Source organism: Pipistrellus hanaki (assembly GCF_964339955.1).
Source record: "Pipistrellus hanaki genome assembly, chromosome: 2".
NCBI classification, from domain to species: Eukaryota; Metazoa; Chordata; class Mammalia; order Chiroptera; family Vespertilionidae; genus Pipistrellus; species Pipistrellus hanaki.
Genome location: NC_140504.1, coordinates 191,864,407 through 191,886,437, shown reverse-complemented (window position 1 = coordinate 191,886,437; position 22,031 = coordinate 191,864,407). Strand labels below are relative to the sequence as shown.

The 22,031-nt window shown below is 48.5% G+C and overlaps 1 protein-coding gene across 1 annotated transcript in view; it reads right to left on the bottom strand.

Moving 5' to 3' along the window:
• Nucleotides 1-22,031, bottom strand: part of SPATA21 (spermatogenesis associated 21) — a 36,358-nt gene that overhangs the window by 4,511 nt on the left and 9,816 nt on the right. Inside the window, exons 5-12 of the mRNA XM_084875400.1 lie at nt 21,664-21,938; nt 20,758-20,806; nt 17,697-18,169; nt 17,258-17,346; nt 14,471-14,608; nt 11,345-11,416; nt 11,122-11,233; nt 338-513 (exon numbers count right to left, since the gene is read on the bottom strand). Of these exons, the coding sequence (XP_084731526.1) occupies nt 338-513; nt 11,122-11,233; nt 11,345-11,416; nt 14,471-14,608; nt 17,258-17,346; nt 17,697-18,169; nt 20,758-20,806; nt 21,664-21,938 (1,384 nt within the window). The remainder of the gene's footprint in view (nt 1-337; nt 514-11,121; nt 11,234-11,344; nt 11,417-14,470; nt 14,609-17,257; nt 17,347-17,696; nt 18,170-20,757; nt 20,807-21,663; nt 21,939-22,031) is intronic.

The following is a 22,031-nucleotide window of genomic DNA, read 5'->3' as shown; positions in this document are numbered from 1 at the left end:
TAAATATGTGATTATGGGGATTACATTCTAACATATCTGCCAAGGACCCGGTGCAGTGAGTGGTTCCAGTGGGTGCTCAATCAATGATGAGCTGGGAGCACTGATCACCCGGCTCTTGGGACCAACCTGTGGTCAGGGCTAAGGCACTGGGAGGAGTCCAGTAGAGGGCCTTGTCAGCGGGCTGGAGAAGGGGTAATGACCATCAGCCCATTGACTGATACAGTTAACCCCAAAGGGGAAAACCACGTCTCTCAGCCTGGTTCTGACTTTGTAGGGGCCCAGGGGACGAGGCGAGATGTGCAGGAGAGCAGAGCCCCGCCATGCCCAGGGCCCTCACCGTAGCTCTGCTGCTTCAGCCGGTTCAGGATCCTGAGGACCCTTCGTTCTGGGACTTCCAAGGTGTCTGCCTGCTGCAGGTTGTAGGGAAGCTTCTTCCGGGATCGCAGCCGGCCTATGGCCGATTCCATCTCTCGGGCCTTACAGGTGCCTTCCTTGAGCTTCTTCTGGTAATAGCTGGGGAGGCAGTGCCCACCCAGCTCAGCCTGGCCATGTTTAATTCACCCTCCTCTTCCCTCACTCTTCCTGGGGCCTGTTCTGTCTGGCCGGCTCTGGAGCAGGAACACAGGCCCAGGAGTTGGGAGACCTGGGTTTTAGTCCCAGCTCTGCTATCAACTTCTGTGACCATGGGCATGTCATTGCTCTGCTTTAAGCCTCAGTCACAGTCACCCCTGTGCAAAATGGGGGGAAATGGTTATCTTATTCCTGTCACTGCAAGTCACTTGACTTCTCTGAGCTTCAGGTGTCCCTGGGTGAAAAGGATCAAAAAGTCCACATGTTATAGGGTTAAATAACTGCCCATCAAGCATTAGGAAAGTGTGTGGTCCATGGGAAGAGCTTGATAAATGTTACCCTTGATTTCTGTCACTGATATTTGTACTTAGATGTGCAAGTGTTTTATAAGTCAGCTGTGCAATGAACTCCTGCTCATCTTCCAGATTTCAGCTTAAGGGCAATCTCTTCCAGAAAGTTCTCTGTCCTCCCGCTGACTAGCTAGGCTCCCACTGTGGGCCCCAATAACCTGTGCCTATTCCATTGTAACCTATAGCCTACTTTAATACATCACTACTTGCCTTTTCTCCATAGACTGCAGCACCATTCATTCATTCATTCAGTAAATATTAATGGATTATTTACTATGTACTGACCTCTCATCGAAGTACTTGGGAAAAAATGGTGCAGGGTATATTTATTTAGGGTCCCTTATCACAGTCCTTCGGCCCCACCTCTCACTGTAGTCATTGCCACAGCAACCACTTCCACGAGGGCTTCCATCAGGTGTGCCCAAGCACAGCCTGACATGGTCTTGCCTCAGGCTTGAGCCCCTTGCTCCCTGTCCCAGAGTTTCTCTGATCCATGTGCAAACCAAAGTGCAGGGAAATTAAACACCTATCGGGGGCCACATTTGACCAAAGGAGCCAACAGCTAAAGTATACAGGCTTCTCTTCCCCTGACTGAGTTCTAAGCCACCATTCATAGTCTCCTCAAAAGCACATCCTGATATTGGCTTCTCCTCCTTTGCTGTCCATATCCCTTCCCCACTCTCATTCCCCAGAATTACTTTTTAAATCAACTACCTAGGCTCATAACTAGTGGAAGAGTTAGACCATAAATAAAAACACACACAATACCATGGCAGTAGTTACGGGTTCTCTAAGGGAAAGTCAAAGCTAGGTAGTGGGTAGTGATGAGGAGCTATTTTGGCTCACAGTGGTCAGCAGAAGTCTTGGAGGTGGTGGAATCTGACCAGAGTGAGAGGAGGGAGCTAGCCAAATGGATATCTAAAGGGAGTGGCATGTGAAAAGGCCAGGAGGTTGCAAAGAGCTTGGTGACCTCTAAGGATAGCAAGGAAGCCAGAGGGGCTAGAGATTGGTGTGTGAGGGAGAAGGGGAGATGTGGGCGGCAAGAAGGAAAGGCCAGACAACCTGGGGCTTTGTAGGCAGCAGTGTTAGAAAACTCTTAGGGCTTAAGCTGATGGTTCTGCTAGGCCCTCTACCTATCCCTGGGGCCTGGAATTTTGGGGTATATTGGGCTTCACACAGGGAAATAGAAGATGAATACCAGAGCCCTCACATGGAAATTGGAGCTAGATCTCTGTAAAAAAAACTGGGACCTAACAAGGCAGTGCACCGAGTGAAAGATGGACTAGAAAATAACTTAACCCCACAGCGACCAGTAGGACATGAGCAGTGTGTGCACACCTTTGTCACAATTTCGAAGGAAATTGCCTACTTCCCAACTCCTCTTTTTTCCCCTCCCTGTGGGCTTGAATTCAGGTGTGTTGCTGGTAACGGAGCTTAACGTCGACCTAGGGAATGGTGGGAAGAAACTGGGTGCTTGGGGGGACCTTGTCTTCCTGCCTGCTTCCTCCATACTGTCAATATAAAAGAGGAATAAACTATCTTGTTTGAACTATAGAACATCGGGTCTACTCCTTAACTAAGACACCTGGAATTCTATACCCAACTAACCTATTAAGTAAGTTTGAGGGTAGAAAAACACTTTCGCAGATTTGCAAAATCTCAAAAATTTCACCTCCCTCCTATGCTTGCTCAAGAAGCTACTGAAGAACACACATTCTTTCAAAATGAAGGCATGAACCAAAAAAAAAAAAAGGAAGCTATACATACAGAAAATGGGGTCTAACACAGGAGAGAGGCAAAGGTAAAGTTAGATCCCACAATGGCAATACAATTGCCATGGGACAACTAGGTTAGACTGGATCTCTATACTTAAACAACAGAAATTTTGAGGGCTGGCATACCTATTGCCTTTCTAACCCCAAAAAGTTACTGAGCAAACATGCCTTTAGGAAAAAAGAAAGAAAAAAAAAGAATAATACATCCAGCAAATAGAATCCTAATTAGAGGAAAGGAAAAAAAGATTCCTAGGATGACAAGGTTACCAAAGTGGTAGTTCTTTTTTTTTTTTTTTAAATATATATTTTATTTATTTTCTACAGAGAGGAAGGGAGAGAGACAGAGAGCTAGAAACATCAATGAGAGAGAGTCATCAATCAGCTGCCTCTTGCACACCCCCTACTGGGGACACGCCCACAACCAAGGCACATGCCCTTGACCGGAATCGAACCCGGGACCCTTCAGCCCCCAAGCCGACGTTCTATCCATTGAGCCAAACCGGTCTCGGCTACAGCAGGCCTAAAAAGATAATTCTAAGCAAGAAGAATGGAATTATTTAGAACATGCCTCCCTTCAAGAAAAATAGTAGGAAGGTGCAGAAATTATCAATGAATTAAACACAAAACAAGGAAATAACCCATTTTAGGAAATTTTTAAAAAAGGAAATGAAATTATAGTATATTATTAAAAAGCCAAATGCTTATTCAGTAAAAAGAAAAAAAAATGATACTATATTGGAATGGGAAGTGGAAGCTGGTGGGATAGTTGGATTAGACAGCTAAATCCTTGCCATCATCAGAAGTCAATAGAAAAAAGTCTAAAAATCTAACCAAAATATCATTTATTGGGATTTGAGAGGTGCCCAGGTGTGGCTGAGGCGAGATGTCAATAGCAGTAAGGAGTGAGTCAATACATAGAAGTAAGGAGTGAGTCAATGCTTGCCTTTGGAAGAAAGACTTCAAGTATTGGAGAGTATGGGGAGAAACCAAGATTGTGGCATACGTAAACACCTGAAATTGCTGCCTCCTACAACCACTTCAAAACTACAACTAAAAGACAAAACAGACATCCAGAACCACAGGAAGGCTGACTGAGTGGAAATTCTACAGCTAGAAGGAAAGAGAAAAGCACACTGAGACTCAGGAGCTGAGGAAGTAAAGTCCAGAGTATGGAGGCATGTGTGCACTCGTGGAAAGGGCTGACAAGTGAGTACGCTACTGTCTTTTTCAATGGGGACACTGCTGTCTTTTTCAACTCAAGTTCTGGGTGGGACTCTGGGGACCCAGACTCATATGGGGAGAAACTGGATTGTCTGGCAGCAGGCGGAATTTGAAGGTGGCTTTCTTTCAGAGGTGCTTGCAGTGATTACCAAGGGACACAGACCTGAGGGCCTCTTAGGGCAGGGGTGATGGGAAGCCATTGCTGTGTGCCCCACCCTGAGACCCCGCCCCACCCAAGCTGTGCCGCAGAGGCTTTTGTATATGAATGGCCTGGTCCTTTGAAATCTAAACTTACCTAACAAACTGCAGCCGTGACAGAGACCCAGAACATCCAAAAGAAGGCCCCAGGCTCCACAGCAGCTTGCATTGCTTCACAGCTGGGCCACACCTGGGCACCTCTAAATCCCAAAGAAAAGGAATCTGCAGATCTCTCAGTAGCTCCTGCTGGGTGGCCTCAGGCAGAGGCTCAATTAGCACCTCCTTAGAGATCCAAGAGCCAGTGTACCCAGTGGTCAGAGTGGGACCATCCACATTACAACTCCTCAGACCCATAAGGGACACACTCAGGGAGCAGGCTCAGTGAGCACCAAAGCCCCACTGAAGCAACTTTTGCCTCATAAGGTGACTCCAGCATAGAAGTTCTCCCATTGTAGACATAGCTGATCCTCACAGCCAATTGGCCTGGAGGTCAATTCCTCCCAGTGATACTAACAACAATCAAGGCTTAACTTCAACGAGACTGTGCACACAGCCCACAAAGGAGTATATCAAGAGTGTCCACTTGAGGTAACAGGAGGCTGAGCCACTGGGCCCCTTATAGGACACCTAGCATACAAAACCACTCTGTCAACTCAGGGAAGCAGCCAAAATGTAGAGATAAAGAAACTGGTCACAAATGAAAGAAACGGAAGATACAGAGTTCAAAACCATGATTATAAAGTTTTTCAAGAACTTTCTAGAAAAGTTCTTGAAAAAATTTAATAAGACCCTCAAAGATATTGCAAAGGACCAACTAGAAATTAAGCACATACTGACTGAAATAAAGCATAATATACAGAGATCCAACAGCAGACTAGAGGATCGCAAGAATCAAGTCAAAGATTTGAAATTCAAAGAAGAAAAAACATCCAAAAGAAAAAAGAATCCAAAAATATGAAGATAGTATAAGGAGTCTCTGGGACAACTTCAAGCATACTAACATCCAAATTATAGGGTGCCAGAAGAAGAGAGAAAGCAAGATATTGAAAACCTACTTGAAGAAATAATGACAGAAAATTTCCCCCACCTGGTGAAAGAAATAGACTTACAAGTCCAGGAAGCACATAGAATCACAAAAGGAATCCAAAGAGGACCACACCAAGACACATCATAATTAAAATGCCAGAGGCAAAAGACAAAGAGAATCTTAAAAGCAACAAGAGAAAAACAGTTACCTACAAGGGAGCACCCATACAATTGTCAGCTGATTTCTCAACAGAAACTATGCCGGCCAGAAGGGAATGGCAAGAAATAGTCAAAGTGATGAACAGCAAGAACCTACAACCAAGATTACTCTGCCCAGCAAAGCTATCATTCAGAACTGAAGGTCAGATAAAGAGCTTCACAGATAAGAAAAAGCTAAAGGAGTTCATCACTGCCAAACTAGTATGAAATGTTGAAAAGGTATTCTTTAAAAAGAGGAAGAAGAAAAAGGTAAAGATAAAAATTATGAACAACAAGTACATATCTATCAACAAGTGAATCTAAAAATCAAGTGAATAAAAAATCTGATGAACAGAATAAACTGGTGAATATAATAGAATCAGGGGCATAGAAAGGGAGTGGACTGACAATCCTTGGGGGCAAAAGGGTGTGGGGGTGCAGGAAGAGACTAACAAAAATCATACACCTATGGATGAGGACATTGTGGGGGGCCGGTTAGGGCAGAGGGTGGGGTATAAACCGGGTGCAGGGAGCTATGGGGTGAAAAAAGAGGAACAACTGTAATAATCTGAACAATAAAGATTTATCTCTTTTTTTTTAAAGGAGTGGGGAGTATGATATATCAGTTGAATACTAAGCAAAAGGAAGTTGGTATGGCCATATTAACCTGTTAACCGAGCGGGACTTATAAATATGTCAAACGTAAACAATATCTGGAACAAGGAGGACATATGAAAACATCCTTGAAATATCTGTTGCGCCCTGAAACGGACAGTATATATTTTTTGTAATCTTTATAATTGTTTGTAAAATTTATAATTTTTTAATTCGATGGTTCCATTTTTTTGTTGGTATTCTTTTCTATTTGTTTGTAATTTTGTATTTTCCTTTGTGCTTTATATATAAATAAACGAAAAATATATATATATTTCATTTATTTTAATTAAGTATAAATAAAAAAATAATAATATGAAATTACATCCACCGGGCGTGACGTACTGACACGTCCTAGTGAAAGAGTATGCGCCCGTTATACGTTGCGTAATTAAAAAGGAAACTCCCCGGTTAACAGGTTAATATTTTAAAAACTAGGCCGTAAGATAAAATGCATTACTAGAAACTAAATTATAAAATATTCAATTTGTCAGGGAATATGAAATTCTAGACATGAAATGTAAAGCAAAACCTGATAAAAGTACTAAGAGAAATTATTCCACCATCACAGAAGTATTAATAAATAACTTTTCTACTCTGCCATTGTAGCATCAAAGAATCCATAAATGATACTGAGTTGCTGTGGCTGTGTTCTGATGAAATTTTATAAAAACAGAACAGGCTGTATGTGGCCTGCATCCCATAGTTTGTCAACCCTTGCCTACTATAGACCTTTCCTGAGACTAAAATTCATAGGAGAAACAGCATTTGAGTCTTACCGAGCTAGAAGGGTTAGGATAAATCTGAACTTTTCACAATGATGCCCTAATAAAGTAAAAAACCAAGCCTACACAAATTCATGATAATCAGCTAGTAATTAAACTGCCTACAAGAACAAAAAATAACACATTAAAGAAAGATAATAGAATCTAATTTTTAAACCATATAATTCAAAATGTCCAATAAGTAAGAAAATATCAGACTGTAAAGAAACAGGAAAATGTGCATAATAATAATAAGAAAAAAACTCATAAATAGCAATCCTGAGGTGGCCCAGATGTTGGATTTAGTAGACAGCAGCATTTAAGGAGCTATTAAAAATATGTTCAGCCAAAACCGGTTTGGCTCAGTGGATAGAGCGTCAGCCTGCAGACTGAAAGGTCCCAGGTTCGATTCCTGTCAAGGGCATGTATCTTAGTTATGGGCACATCCCCAGTAGGGGGTGAACAGGAGGCAGCTGATCTATGTTTCTCTCTCATCGATGTTTCCAGCTCTCTATCCTTCTCCCTTCCTCTCTGTAAAAAAATCAATAAAATATATATATTTTTTAAAATGTTCAGATAATTGAAGGAACATGTGATCTTAATGAGTGAACAGAGAAACAAACTCTAAACTTGAAACAAATGGAAATTCAAGAACAGAAAGTATAATAACTAGAATGAAAAAGTCATTGAATGAGCTTAAGAGCAGATTGGAGATAGCAGAAAAAAGGAATTAGTAAACTTAAAGACAAATCAATAGAAATCCAATTTGAAGAAGAAAAGAGAGAGGGAAAGACAAACAGAATTCTGTTCTGGCCATGATGGAACAACTAGTACTGTACTTGTCCTATTGCCATAAATAGAAACATGAACAAAATATATGATGCTGCTGACTGATACTGGACAACAGGGAGCATAAGAATGATCTGTGAGAGGAGGGAAGCCAATGAGGTGAGCCTTATGATCTCCCTAGAATTTTTTCTGGAGGTACTTCCTAAACTGCAGTGCAGGAAGTAATTTCCAAAGCAAAAGACAATTAGGTGAGGAGACAGACATTGGAGTTTAGAAAGATGGAGGCCACTGGGGTTAATTAGTGTATCAGAATACCAAAGTGAGAGAAAGTTGCAAAATATGCATGGGTTACTCTAATGTGTGAACCATCCAATCAGATCCTTCCTTCTAAGACTTAACCGCCCTCAAGAGAGCCAATCCATGCCTTGGCTTTCTCCTACCTTCATATAATCTTCCGTCCCCTCCTTAATTTCAAATGCATAAAAGAATAAAAGAAGCTGCAAATTTGTCATTCTGCAGAACATCTGAGATCTTGCTCCCGAGCATATGTTATCAGTTTGGTTCAAATAAACTCATAAAAATTCTCTAGGTTTGGGTGTTCTTATATCAACCTAAGTGTACTAGAAATAGTATAAAAATTTCTGGAACCGGCCCGTCTCGCCCGCACCGCCGGGGAGGTGGAGCATGAGCGCATGTGTTAGGACCCGAAAGATGGTGAACTATGCCTGGGCAGGGCGAAGCCAGAGGAAACTCTGGTGGAGGTCCGTAGCGGTCCTGACGTGCAAATCGGTCGTCCGACCTGGGTATAGGGGCGAAAGACTAATCGAACCATCTAGTAGCTGGTTCCCTCCGAAGTTTCCCTCAGGATAGCTGGCGCTCTCGCAAGACACGTAGTTTTATCCGGTAAAGCGAATGATTAGAGGTCTTGGGGCTTATTTTATTTTTTTTAAAAATAAAGAAAAGAGAAAAAAAAAAAAATTCTGGAAATCTGATATGCCTTGGTATAATGTTACCAGTCATAATTACAGTTCTCTTAAAATTCTGTATATCACAGACATAATCAAATCTCATCAGATCTTTAACCTGACCATTTGAAGTCTTTCCTAATTCACAGTTATTGTTTTATTGATTCTTCTCTAAAAGTGTTTGCAATTAACTAAAGGTAAAAATACTTCAAGAAAATTTATGCAAGACTCTGGTAAGTACTCTGGATTATAGGTCTCTGGATAAGTTTAAGATCATACCAATAAACAGGGTGAGAATCTCCAGAATTCTGATGAAAAAGGTGATGGATTCATAAAATTACTAACCCAAGTTAAGCAGAATAGAAATCAGTTACATGAGAATGAACTGATGGGGATGATTATAATTTTATGATCTTTTTTTGTTTGAAACATTGTTGGTTCCTTTTGCTTTTCAGTTTTAAGAAATCCTTTTTCTCTTTTAAGCTGCCTATAACTAATAACAATTTGGTAAATTATACCTTTGTAAACAAAATGAAAACAACTTTTTCTCCTTGCCTGAATTCTCTAGAATTAAACACTCTTTAAAATATTTTTATTTTTCTAAGTATTTTTATTTTCATATTAAAATAATTACTTACATAAATTTAATAAGAATTTATTCTTGCCGAAACCGGTTTGGCTCAGTGGTAGAGCATCGGTCTGCGGACTGAAAGGTCCCAGGTTCGATTCCGGTCAGGGGCATGTACATTGGTTGTGGGCACATCCCCAGTGGGGGGTATGCAGGAGGCAGCTGGTCGATGTTTCTCTCTCATCGATGTTTCTAGCTCTCTCTCTCTCTCCCTTTCTCTCTATAAAAAATCAATAAAATATATATATTTAAAGAAAAAAGAATTTATTCTTGTTATAGGACATATGAAAAATATTGATTATGTTACAATATTTTGACACTAATGTCATATTTTTTGTTGTTAATCTTCACCCAAGGATATTTTTTCGTGACTTTTTTAGAGAGAGTGGAAAGAAGAGAGAGAGAGAGAGAGGGAGAGAAACATCAATGTGAGAAGGAGACATTGGTTGCCTCTCACACATGCCCTGACCAGGGCCAGGGATCGAGCCTGCAACTGAGGTACATACAGTATGTGCCCTTGTCGGGAGGGAATCAGACCCAGGATCCTTCAATCCATAGGCTGACACTTTATTCACAGATCCAAATGGCAAGGGTGGTAATGTCATATTTGAAAATGATAAACATAGATCAGATATCACCAGGCAGTTTTAAAGAATGAAAGTTGACTTTATGGAGGCACTGCTTAGAAAGTACTGCTTAAAATACTGCCTGGTACCTGAATTTCAGAGTTCCTGGTCTTATAGGTCCATAAAGGTCACTTACTGGCAGGCCGAAGAATCTCAGGACATTTTGGGGGACCTTGAGAAAAGAGGAATTCACCTAAGTCTATATATACTGCAGGCTACATCTGATTGTTGTTGTTGTTGTTAAAGTATAGTACGCCCTGGTTGGTGTAGCTCAGTGTCTGTTAGAATACCAAATGGTCTTGGGTTCTATTCCTGGTCAAGGGACCTTACCTGAGTTGCATGTTTGATCCCCAGCCCCGGTGAGGGCACATGCGGGAAGCAACCAAAGGATGTGTTTGTTTTTCACATCAATCAGACACCAAGCGCTGCTTCTGCTCTGTTTCTCTCTCCCTTTCTCCCTTATACTCTCTCTAAAAATCAATAGGAGAAACATTAACAACAACAACAACAAAACTGTAGTTGACATAATAATTAGTTTCAAGTGTCAACATAATGGTTCTGTATTTATATTCATCATGATTTGATCACCGCAATCAGTCTGTCACCATACAAAGTTATGATAATATTGACTAATTTCCCTATGCTGTACATTTCATCTTGTGATTTTTTTTATTTTTTTATTTTAATGATGAGGTTTGGCCCAGCCAATGTGGTTCAGCAGTTGAGTATTGATCCAGGAACCAAGAGGTCACTGGTTCAATTCTCAGTCAGGACACATACCCAGGTTACAGCAAAAATGAATGAAATATGTTAACATTTGGAAGGTACACAGTATTTTCCAAGTAACTAGTGCATATTACAAAAGCATTCATGGGAAAAGACCCATTCAAACGACAAGGCTGACAAATAGATTTTTATTTACAAGAGTCCCCAAACTTCATTGCTATGATTTCAGATTTCAGATTGCAAGCAACCTTTAAGACACCACCATTTGTCAAATTTGATGTAGTATCAAAGAAAAATATCCACATCATTTGTGGCTATCAAATGAAAAGGCTCTTAAAATATTTCTCTCCAATTACATATGTGTGTGAAGCCAGATTTGTTCATATACTATACTTCAAGCAAAACAACATATTGCAACAGATTGAATGCAGAAGCAGATACGAGAATCCAGCTCTCTTATGCCAGTTGTTAAGAGACTTGCAATATTCTAAAACAATGTCATTCTTATGGACCTGTTTTGTTTTGGAAAACAGTTATTTTTCATTACAAGAATAAATGAACAGGTGCTAAAACACTCAGTGCTATTTCCGTGTCCCCAGCCCTCCACCTCCCCACCACCAGCCCTACTCACTTGGTGATCTCTTCTAAGGCCGTCTCAGGTAAGGCCAGCATCTCCACCAGCAGGGACAGGATCTCAAAGAGCAGAGTGTGGGGATTCGGGGTAGCCGTCAGGACGTTCTGTTCTGGGGACATGGGATGGTAGCTGCCATTACCATTTGCTAGCCCTGGGTGCACCCCACCCCACCCACCTATCCCTCCCCCGGCTCTGACTGCCCTGGTTCATCCCTGCTCACCCACGGAGCAGAAGAAGCGCTTGGTGTCTGTCATTACGGCCAAGAAATCTTTGAAGCCCACGTGACCATCTCCTGTGGAGGTCGGAAGAAGACAGGGTGGGCAGGGGCCTTCCCAAGCGGCTCCAGGCATGGCAACCCGGGCATGATTATTAGTATTTACTCATTGAGTCTGAATATAAAAGTAACGTATAGATGTCCGGCTGGTGTGGCTCAGTGGTTGAGCGTCAATCCATGAACCAGGAGGTCATGGATTGACCTCCTGGCACATGCCCGGGTTGCAGGCTTGATCCCCAATAGGATCAAGTACAGGAGGCAACCAATCAATTTGATTCTCTCTCATCATTGATGTATCTGTCTCTCCCTTCTCTCTGAAATGAATAAAAACATTTTTTAAAAATAATGTATAGTCAATGCAGAAAGCATGGTGCACCCAGGAGAGTAGAAGGCAAAAATTAAAATCTTCTGAGTTACAAGCTCCTAGAACTTGAGTCCTAGAGGCAGTAATCTGAGTTCATATCTCAGGTCCACCACTTACTATTCATGTGACCTTGCAAAGTCTCTTAGTACCACTAAGCCTTAGTTCTCCCAACTAAGGTGAGGATAACTATAATACCTATCTCCTGGGAGATAAGATGAGGCAAAGGGCTTAGAACAGGCCATGCATATAATACATGCTCACTAAACATCAGCAACTATTATTTTTTAAAATCATTGGTTGTTTTTATAAATATGTATTTTTTAAAATATATTTTATTGATATTTTACAGAGAGGAAGAGAGAGGGATAGAGAGTTAGAAACATCGATGAGAGAATCATCCATCAGCTGCCTCTTGCACACCCCCTACTGGGAATGTGCCCGCAACCAAGGAACATGCCCTTGACCGGAATCGAACCCAGGACCTTTCAGTCCGCAGACCAACGCTCTATCCATTGAGCAAAACCGGTTTTGGCTAAATATGTATTTTTTGTTGATTTCATAGAGGAAGGGCCAGGAGAAAGAGAAACATCAATGATGAAAGAGAATCATTGACCGGCTGCCTCCTATCGAACCCACAACTCGGGCATGTGCCCTTGACCGGAATCGAAACCGAGACCCTTCAGTCCACAGGCAGGTGCTCTATCCACTGAGCCAAACTGGCTAGGGCATCAGGAACTATTATTATTACCATTTGATAGTCACTGCATGAGAATAGTACATATGCACATGCATTCCCAATTTGGCCTTCAGGGCCCCACTAGATCTGGCTGTTACCTGTCTCCAACCTCACCTAGCGCCCAGACCCTCCAGCACTAACCTAGCGCCCAGACCCTCCAGCACTTACCTGCTCTGCCACCAGGGGCCACATTCTTCCCAGGCTGCTTCCTTGTCCTAGAATTTTCTCCAACCCCCTCCAGCTCCTTCACTTAATACTTCCCCTTGACCATCCCTTCCTCAGAGAAGTCAGGTCAGCCCAGGTCAGATCCCTTCGAACACTCTCATATTAGCCCCCATACTTCAACCACACACTCGGAAGGTTCTTTCTGGGAGGCAGGAACTGGGTCTGTTGTGGTCTGTAGTGTCTTCTGGGCTTAAGACAGGTAGGCCTTAGAAATGTTCTCCGAACTACCTGACGAATGAATGAATAATCTCTAGTCCTTAAAGCCACCCTCTGGGGGTGCTGAATACTTCCCGTGCCACAGATGAGGCCTGATGCACAGAGAAAAGCCTGTGGCCAAGGGGCCGAGCTGGGGTCAATTCCTGGCTTGCGTGTGAAGATTTGCATTTGTGCAGTGATGGAGGAAGCATGGTCAGGAGCCCAGGCCCTCCACAGCCCACTGCTCCCCATGTCCTGCATCGAGCCAGTCAGACCACGTGTAACACTAGCAGCGAATGCCTTCTGGACGCATTCTGTGCACCAGCTGTTTGCTCAGTGCTTTGCCTGGGTTATCTCATTCAATCTTTTTTTTAATTTAAAAATATATATATTTTATTGATTTTTTACAGAGAGGAAGGGAGAGGGATAGAGAGTTAGAAACCTCGATGAGAGAGAAACATTGACCAGCTGCCTCTTGCACACCCCCTACTGGGGATGTGCTCACAACCAAGGTACATGCCCTTGACCGGAATCGAACCCGGGACCTTTCAGTCCCCAGACCGACGCTCTATCCACTGAGCCAAACCGGTTTCGGCCTTTTTTTAATGAAAAAAAAAAAAATTATTGATTTTTTTACAGAGAGGAAGGGAGAGGGATAAGAGAGTTAGAAACACCAATGAGAGAAAAACACACCTCTTATTGGGGTGTGCCCACAACCAAGATACATGCCCTGGACCAGAATCAAACCTGGGACCCTTCAGTCAGCAGGTCAACGCTCTATCCACTGAGCCAAACCGGTTAGGGCTATCTCATTAAGTCTTTAAGCACAGATGGATATTGCTATCAGCTTCATTGTACAGATGGGGAAACTGAGGCTTGGTGAACTTCATTGACTCATTCAAGATCCTACAGTTGGTAAAATGAGTGACCAAATCACAGGGGAATGTCCAGGGAAGCACACACAAGGGCCCAAAAGGAAGGGATCTCAGAGGTCACGTACATCTTGGGGTGAGGAAGTAGGTCTTGGTCATCACTCAGTCACCAGAACCTGGCACTGAGTAGGTCGGTGCTCAGGGAGTATTAACTTCCAGGTCCAGTGCAAAATGAAAAGGCAGAAAATATTAAGAATTTCTGGACTGGCCCTCGCTGGGGATCTCAGTTGATTAGAGCATTGTCCCCAATACTCCAAGGCTGTAGGCTCGATCCCTGGTCAGGGCACAGACAAGAATCAACCAATGAAGACAAGAATCAACCAATGAACGCATAATTAAAAAGGAATTCTAGACTGTGACAGCAGTGCATTAAATTAAGGGCAGTGCCTTTTAAGCCAGAGTCCTGAGCGCCTCACTGGACTGTACCGGTCTCCCATGGCCCGTGGATAAGGTGATGAGACATCCCGCTTTTGGCGGGACAGTCCCGATTTTTAACCATTTGTCCCGCATCCTGTAGCTTTTTCAAAACGCCGTGGGACGCGGAACAAATTGTTAAAAATCTGGACCTTCCCTGTGGAGCTGCCCCGACTGGGACATGGAAGGAGTCTCCGCTCACTCACCATCAATGTCAGCGCTCATCAGGGCGTCCTCCACCTGCACCGGCGTCAGGGAGATGCCCACGACGAGCAGGACGTTCTGCAGGCTGTGCGCGTCCACCTCGCCAGGCCCATTGAAGATCTCAAAGTAACTGTGGAAGGCTGGGGCCGGCAGGGGTTACGTGAGGGGGGGACATTTCTGTTTCCACCGTCCCTCCCCTCCCCTCCAGCCACCCTCTTGCCCAGTGTCCTCTGCTAGCCTGGCCGGGTGGAGGGACAGGGGAACTGAAAGAGTGAAAGTGGAGGAGTGTGGTCCAATGGACTAACTGCACTCTATACACGGGCTCAGCTGGTGTGCAAAAGCTAGGCTAATTAGCAACCTTCGCTTTGCACCAGAAGCCCCCCTCTGTGTGCCCGGCGCTGTGCTACGCTCTCTATAGCCAGGTTCTTGTTTGATTCTCACGATAGCCTTGTAAGAGTAGAATGCTTGTTCCTTTGGAAGGCGGGGGAAACTGAGGACCAGACAGGTCTTTCTGACTCTCAGTCTGCACTTGGACTTGGGTGCTCTGTGGTCCCTCATCTGCACGGACATGGCTTCTAGGCTTCAGTTATCTGGACCCGAGCCGAGGACCAGAAAGGAGGCTGAGAAAGCCCCAGGGCAGTGCCAACTGGTACAAAAGCCGTGTCCTTCCTGGTCATAACGTGTGTGGTGTCTGGTTTCTCAGCTCACAGCAAAGTGCGGGTTAGAACCGACAGACCTTGTACGAAGACTGGCTCTGGATTACTGCTGTGGGCCGAACTGTGTCCCCGACCTCCAATCCCCGTGTGGAAGCCTTAGCCCCCACCCCGTACCTTAGAGTCCAATCTAACTGGGGTCCTTATAAGAGGAGGAGATTTGGACACACAGAGAGACACCAGGAATGTGCTCACACATACAAAAGACCATGTGAGGACGCAGGCAGAAGGCAAGCCAAGCAAAGAGGCCTCGGGACAAACCAAACATATCAACATCGTGATTCCAGACTCCTAGCCTCCAGAGCCAGCCTGCCCTTCTCTGGGCCTCGGTTTTCTTATCTGTAAGATGGACTTAACAGTGCGCCCTCCAAGAGCGGCTGTATTCATCCAGTGCGGGCACATAATGGACTCTGTAAGTCTGTGAGCCTCTGGCACAGAAGTGAAACGTGGGGAGGGGATGGGGCTAGGGTTTGGGCGGTGGTGACGTGCTGTGAGCAGCCACATTGGAAAAGGGAAAAAAACAGAACCCCTCTCAGAAGCAGATCCCATCACCCAACATGCAGCGCAGCTGGGAGCATCAGCGCAGCGCAGCCAGCTCTCTCCTGGCCAGGCAGGGTGGGGAAACCCTGGCTCTAAGCCAGAAAGGCATGCTGCCCGTGACTCTACTCGAGGAGGTGGGGCAGCGGATCTTGTGCTAGAAAAGCCCAGCCAACAATGGCTAGAGGTTAAGACCCTCTGTCTTAAGGCAGAAAGGTGTGAACTTCCAGGAGGGGGTCGGAGGGAGCCAGAGAGTGCATCCAAGAAAGGCAGAGGAGCGGGCCACTGTGGCCAGAGGGTCCAGGCTTTGGAAGAGTGAAGGTGGAGGAGGTGGAGGAGTGAGGGTGGAGGAGGTGGAGGAGTGACGGGGTGGAGGAGGTGGAGGAGTGAAGGTGGAGGAGTGAAGGTGGAGGAGGTGGAGGAGTGAAGGTGGAGGAGTGACGGGTGGAGGAGTGAAGGTGGAGGAGGTGGAGGAGTGAAGGTAGAGGAGGTGGAGGAGGTGGAGGAGTGACGAATGGAGGAGTGAGGGTGGAGGAGGTGGAGGAGTGACGGGGTGGAGGAGTGAAGGTGTGAAGGTGGAGGAGTGAAGGTAGAGGAGGTGGAGGAGGTGGAGGAGTGAAGGTGGAGGAGTGAAGGTGGAGGAGTGAAGGTGGAGGAGGTGAAGGAGTGAAGGTGGAGGAGTGGAGGTGGAGGAGTGAAGGTGGAGGAGTGAAGGTGGAGGAGGTGAAGGAGTGAAGGTGGAGGAGTGGAGGTGGAGGAGGTGGAGGAGTGAAGGTGGAGGAGTGAAGGTGGAGGAGGTGAAGGAGTGAAGGTGGAGGAGTGAAGGTGGAGGAGGTGGAGGAGTGAAGGTGGAGGAGGTGGAGGAGTGAAGGTGGAGGAGGTGGAGGAGTGAAGGTGGAGGAGGTGGAGGAGTGAAGGTGGAGGAGGTGGAGTGACGGGTGGAGGAGTGGAGGTGGAGGACGATGCACACCCACTCCTTTAGGGCCAGACTGACAGGCCACCTCAGGAGCCCACAGAAGGCAGTGATGCCTCGCCTCACAACGCAGTAGGCGGGGTCACAGGCCCCAGCCCGAGCTCAGCGCCTCGCCCAGGGTGTGTGCTCAGAGCGTGTACATTTTGGGGTGGGAGCGGGGTGCGGTGGGAAAGGGAGGCCAGTCTAGGACAGCCAGGCCCTGGAGGCTGCTTCGAAGGAGGCCCAGTGGAGCAGGCTCCATGGAGGGAGGCAGAAACGCCTCCAAAACCTGACGCGCTTGGCAGGCCTGCCTCCGTCCCTCAGCGAGGTGATGGAACTGGGAAGCATCCTGGACCCCGAGCGAGAAGACCAGCATGTGCTCTGGCCCCTCACCCAGGGCTGTGCGCCTTGGGCCAGCCTCCTGCTCTGCACGATCCCTAGCCAGGCACTCCGCTGGGTCCACGGCACAGGGCTAGGTGGCACAGGGCGGCGGTCCGCTCTGTAAACACCCCCCCACCCCAGGTCTGTGAACCCCTAAGGACGGAGGCCTCTGATGCCCCTGCGAGGGGCTCCCCGGGCCGGCTCACCTTCCTCTTGCTTCAGGGTGAGGTGCTCCTCGGACCGCGCCTCCCAGTTCTGACACAAGTTTAGGAAGCAGCGCTCCTCCAGCTCCTGCCTGCAGAGGGCAGACCGGCCGGTACATACCCAGCCGCCTGCCCCTGCCCCTGCCCACGGCTGCACCCAGAGGAGGGCAGGACTAAAGAGAAAAGGGGGGGGGGGGGGCTTTGGGAGGTCAGAGAGGCTGAGTGACCCAGAGGAAGAGCGGGGAGGAGGTGAAGGACACAAGAAAAGACACACCATTTCGGGGCGGTAGGAAAAGGGGTCAGAAATGGGAACGGAGACATAGATATGGGGACACAGAGCTGGGAGAGAGGACACACAGGAGGAAACAGGAACAGGAGTGTGGGGGAGAGATGCCAGGGACAAGAGGACAGCAGCTCGGATCCTCTTTTTGGGGGCTCCTACCGGGCCTTGGCGTGGCTCAGGCTCCTCTCGCTGCTCTGGTGCAGGAATACTGCCTTCCTCCAGCCCAGGTCCAGGGGAGGCGCGGGCAGGACCGTGACAGGGACAGCGGCCGGGACAGGGGCTCCCACAGGGGCAGGGATGGGCCCCGGGGCTGGGGGCCGGACCCAGGATGGGGCCATGGCGGGGGCCGAGGCGGGGGTCTGAGGCAGTGTCAGCGGCAGGTTTGAGGCCGAGTTGCCAACCGGGGCTGAGGCGGGCACAGGGTTCAGGGTCTTGGGGGCCTTCCGGTTTGGCAGGGACCGGGCCCTGGTGGCCCTCCGATGCATGGCCTCCTCCTCCTCCACCTCCAGCAGGCACTTCATGAAGCCCTGCCCGGGGCTCCCAAGGTTCTGGGCACCCGTGGTGGCTGTGGGCTCCGGAGGCTGCTTCGGGGCACAGCCCAGCTCCCTCCTCTCTCCAGGGTCCCTCACCTCCTGGGGACAGAGAGGGGGAGGGGTGTGGCCTCCAGCCAGCCACAGTGCCCACAGATGTTCTTGGTGCCACCGACTCGCCAGGGCATCCTCGCACCGACTGCCCCTTCCTCTCTGGGCCCTGGAGGATGTCGCCCCGATCTCACTGCATCCCACGAGGCTCCCACCCCAGGGGTCCCCTGCGCTTGACTTGGGCTCTGCCGCCTCCCAGCTCTGAGCTGTGGTCTGGAGTTCCTCTGGTCCCACCACTCACTGTGACTGACGTAGCCTGCAGTGGCCTGACCAGAGATAACTTCGGGGGCCTTGTCCACCTCTTTAGCCACCTCCACCCAGCACTCCGCACAGGGCAGGCACGCAGTAACTGGCCACTCATTCCTTCAGCAATCCAGCCACCCTGCCCCTCCCCTCCCATCACAGCCACCCTGCCCCTCCCCTCCCATCACAGCCACCCTGACCCTGCCCTCCCATCACAGCCACCCTGCCCCTCCCCTCCCATCACAGCCACCCTGACCCTGCCCTCCCATCACAGCCACCCTGCCCCTCCCCTCCCATCACAGCCACCCTGCCCCTCCCCTCCCCTCCCAGCCGTCCTGCACCCCCCCTCCCATCACAGCCACCCTGCCCCTCCCCTCCCATCACAGCCACCCTGCCCCTCCCCTCCCATCACAGCCACCCTGCCCCTCCCCTCCCATCACAGCCACCCTGCCCCTCCTCTCCCCTCCCAGCCGTCCTGCATCTCCCCTCCCATCACAGCCACCCTGCATCTCCCCTCCCATCACAGCCACCCTGCCCCTCCCCTCCCATCACAACCACCCTGCATCTCCCCTCCCATCACAGCCACCCTGCATCTCCCCTCCCATCACAGCCACCCTGCCCCTCCCCTCCCATCACAACCACCCTGCATCTCCCCTCCCATCACAACCACCCTGCATCTCCCCTCCCATCACAGCCACCCTGCCCCTCCCCCTCCCATCACAGCCACCCTGCCCCTCCCCTCCCATCACAACCACCCTGCATCTCCCCTCCCATCACAGCCACCCTGCCCCCTGCCCCTCCCATCACAGCCACCCTGCCCCTCCCCTCCCATCACAGCCACCCTGCCCCCTGCCCCTCCTATCACAGCCACCCTGCACCCTGCCCTCCCATCACAGTCACCCTGCCCCTCCCCTCCCATCACAGCCGCCTGCACCTGTCCCCGGCCCATCTCTAACCAGGCCTTGCCCTGCAGGCTCCAGCCCAGTCTTTGCTCTGGAAGATGCAGCGCTTGCCACACACCCTCTTTTCCTAAAACATCAGCTCTACTTCGCCACCAGATTGCTCCCGTCAGCCTGTAAGCATGCCATAGCATCTTCCTTCTTTTAAAAAGTAGATTTTATTGATTTCAGAGAGGAAGAGAGAGGGAGAAAGAGAAACATCATAATGATGAAGGCCGAGACCGGTTTGGCTGAGTGGATAGAGCGTTGGCCTACAAACTAAGGGTCCCGGGTTTGATTCCGGTCAAGGGCATGTGCCTTGGTTGCAGGCACATCCCCAGTGGGGGGTGTGCAGGAGGCAGCTGATCGATGGTTCTCTCTCATCGATGTTTCTAACTTTCTATCCCTCTCTTTTCCTCTCTGTAAAAAATCAATAAAATATATTTTTAAAAAATAATAATGACGGAGAATCATTGATCCGCTGCCTCCTGCATGCCCCCTACTGGAGATCAAGCCTGCAATCCATGCATGTGCCCTGACCAGGAATCAAACCCGGGGGACCCTTCGGTCCGTAGGCCGAAGCTCTATCCACTGAGCCGAACCGGCTATGGCTACCATCCTTCTTTAAGAGAAAAGTACACTCCTGACACCACAAACCCTTCCAGCTACTATCCCAGTTTTCTCTGATGCTTCTTGCCTTTCACTGACACATGAGGCCAGATCACCAGCCCAGACGCACGGCAAGGAGAGTGCTGTTGTGAATGACATCCTGGAGCAGAGGGGGCGGCAGCATGGCCAGAACAGCCGAGGACTGCCAGGAGCTCCCGGCCTTAGTGGTCATCGCTGGAGAGTGAAACCCACCAAGACAGGGCTTTTCTCCAGCCGTGCTGAGCTGCTCATGTGCAGGCAGAAGGCAAGTGGGTGGCGGGTTAGCCAGGGTTGGGGGTTGGCCAGTGACGAGCAGAAAGACACAGGGGCGGGCGATGACTGGGCATTCACAGGCTGCCCAGAGGTGGCAGAGCTGGTGGAGAGGGGGTGCTGGGAGGGGAGTGGAAGCCCCCAGATGTTCAGGGAAGCTTTGGATCATATGCTGTGATCGAGAGCGAATGGGTGAGAAAAAAATATATACCGGTGTGGGAAAAGCCGAAACAAGACTTGGGGTGAACACAAGGGCTCCAGGGTGTAAGAGCATCCTTGACCCCCCCACCCCAACCCAAGATGCACACATATACAGATGTGCGTACACAGGTGTGCATGCATGCACACGCCTGTGCATACACACACACAGGTACACACCTTCCCCAGTTTGACTCCCAATACTGTCCCATTTCTGCCTCTGCCCCCTTCCTCCTCAGGGTCCCCTCCGCCTCTCCCTATCTCCTCTCTGGCTCTACTTACCGGTGGAGGGACAGGCCCTGGTGCTGGCTTCACCTCCGCAGCCTTGACCCTAAACAAGGGAGAAGCCCCAGTGTGGGAGGGGCTCAGTTTAAGGCATGGCCCTTGCACCCCCTTCTCTCAGCCCCCAGGACCCTCAGGTCCACCATCCCAGCATCATCCACCTGGTCCTTTAATCTCAGAGGGGCTCCCCATTCTCATGCCCCCGCCCCCCATAGGGCATGGCCCATAAAGTGCAGATCAATAGAACAAAAAATTCCAGTGTTAGCCGGGACCGGTTTGGCTCAGTGGATAAAGCGCTGGCCCGCGGACTGAAAAATCCCGGGTTCGATTCCGGTCAAGGGCATGTACCTTGGTTGTGGGCACATCCCCAGTAGGGGGTGTGTAAGAGGCAGCTGATTGATGATTCTCTCTCATCGATGTTTCTAACTCTCTATCCCTCTTTCTTCCTCTCTGAAGAATCAATAAAATATATTTTTTTTAAAAAAATTCCAGCCAAAACCGGTTTGGCTCAGTGGATAGAACGTCGGCCTGCAGACTGAAAGGTCCCGGGTTCGATTCCGGTCAAGGGCATGTACCTTGGTTGCAGGCACATCCCCAGTAGGAGGTGTGCAAGGGGCAGCTGATCAATGATTCTCTCTCATCGATGTTTCTAACTCTCTATCCCTCTGTCTTCCTCTCTATAAAAAAATCAATAAAAATATATTTAAAAAAAAATTCCAGTGTTAGAGCCATTGTACAGGTGGGCACATTGAGACCCAGAGAGCCATGACCTGCCCTCCCCTCCCCCCCAGGCCTCCGTCAGGTCAGGAGCAGCCAGGACTCGAATTCACCTCACCTGGAACTCAGCCGAAGAGCCCTCTTGCTGGGGTCAGGGAGTGGGTGGGCTGGCATCAGGGGGTGGCTTACCCTTCTCTGGGCGGGTGAGGTCCCGGCGTGGGTGTCGGGAAGGAGTTGCCAGTCTTCTCCGGAGTCGTGGGCATGAGGGGCTTTGCTTCCTGAGACCCGTCCTTGTCTCCCCCCGGGCCAGGCTCTGGCAGGGTCCCCTGTGGCCTAATGTGTGGGGCGCCTGCCTCCTTGGGGGGCTTGTCTTCCAGGTACTGTCCACAGCTGTCCAAGGTGCAAGAAGGCTCTGTTGTCTGCACTAAATCTGACCCACTTGCTGCCTGGTGACCTGGGCTGGGCTGATGACAAGGACACCAAAATGGGCAGCCCCATCCTGGCTGACCTTCGACCAAGGTGAAAATTCAGCAGAGTAGGACAGGCCTCAGCAAATG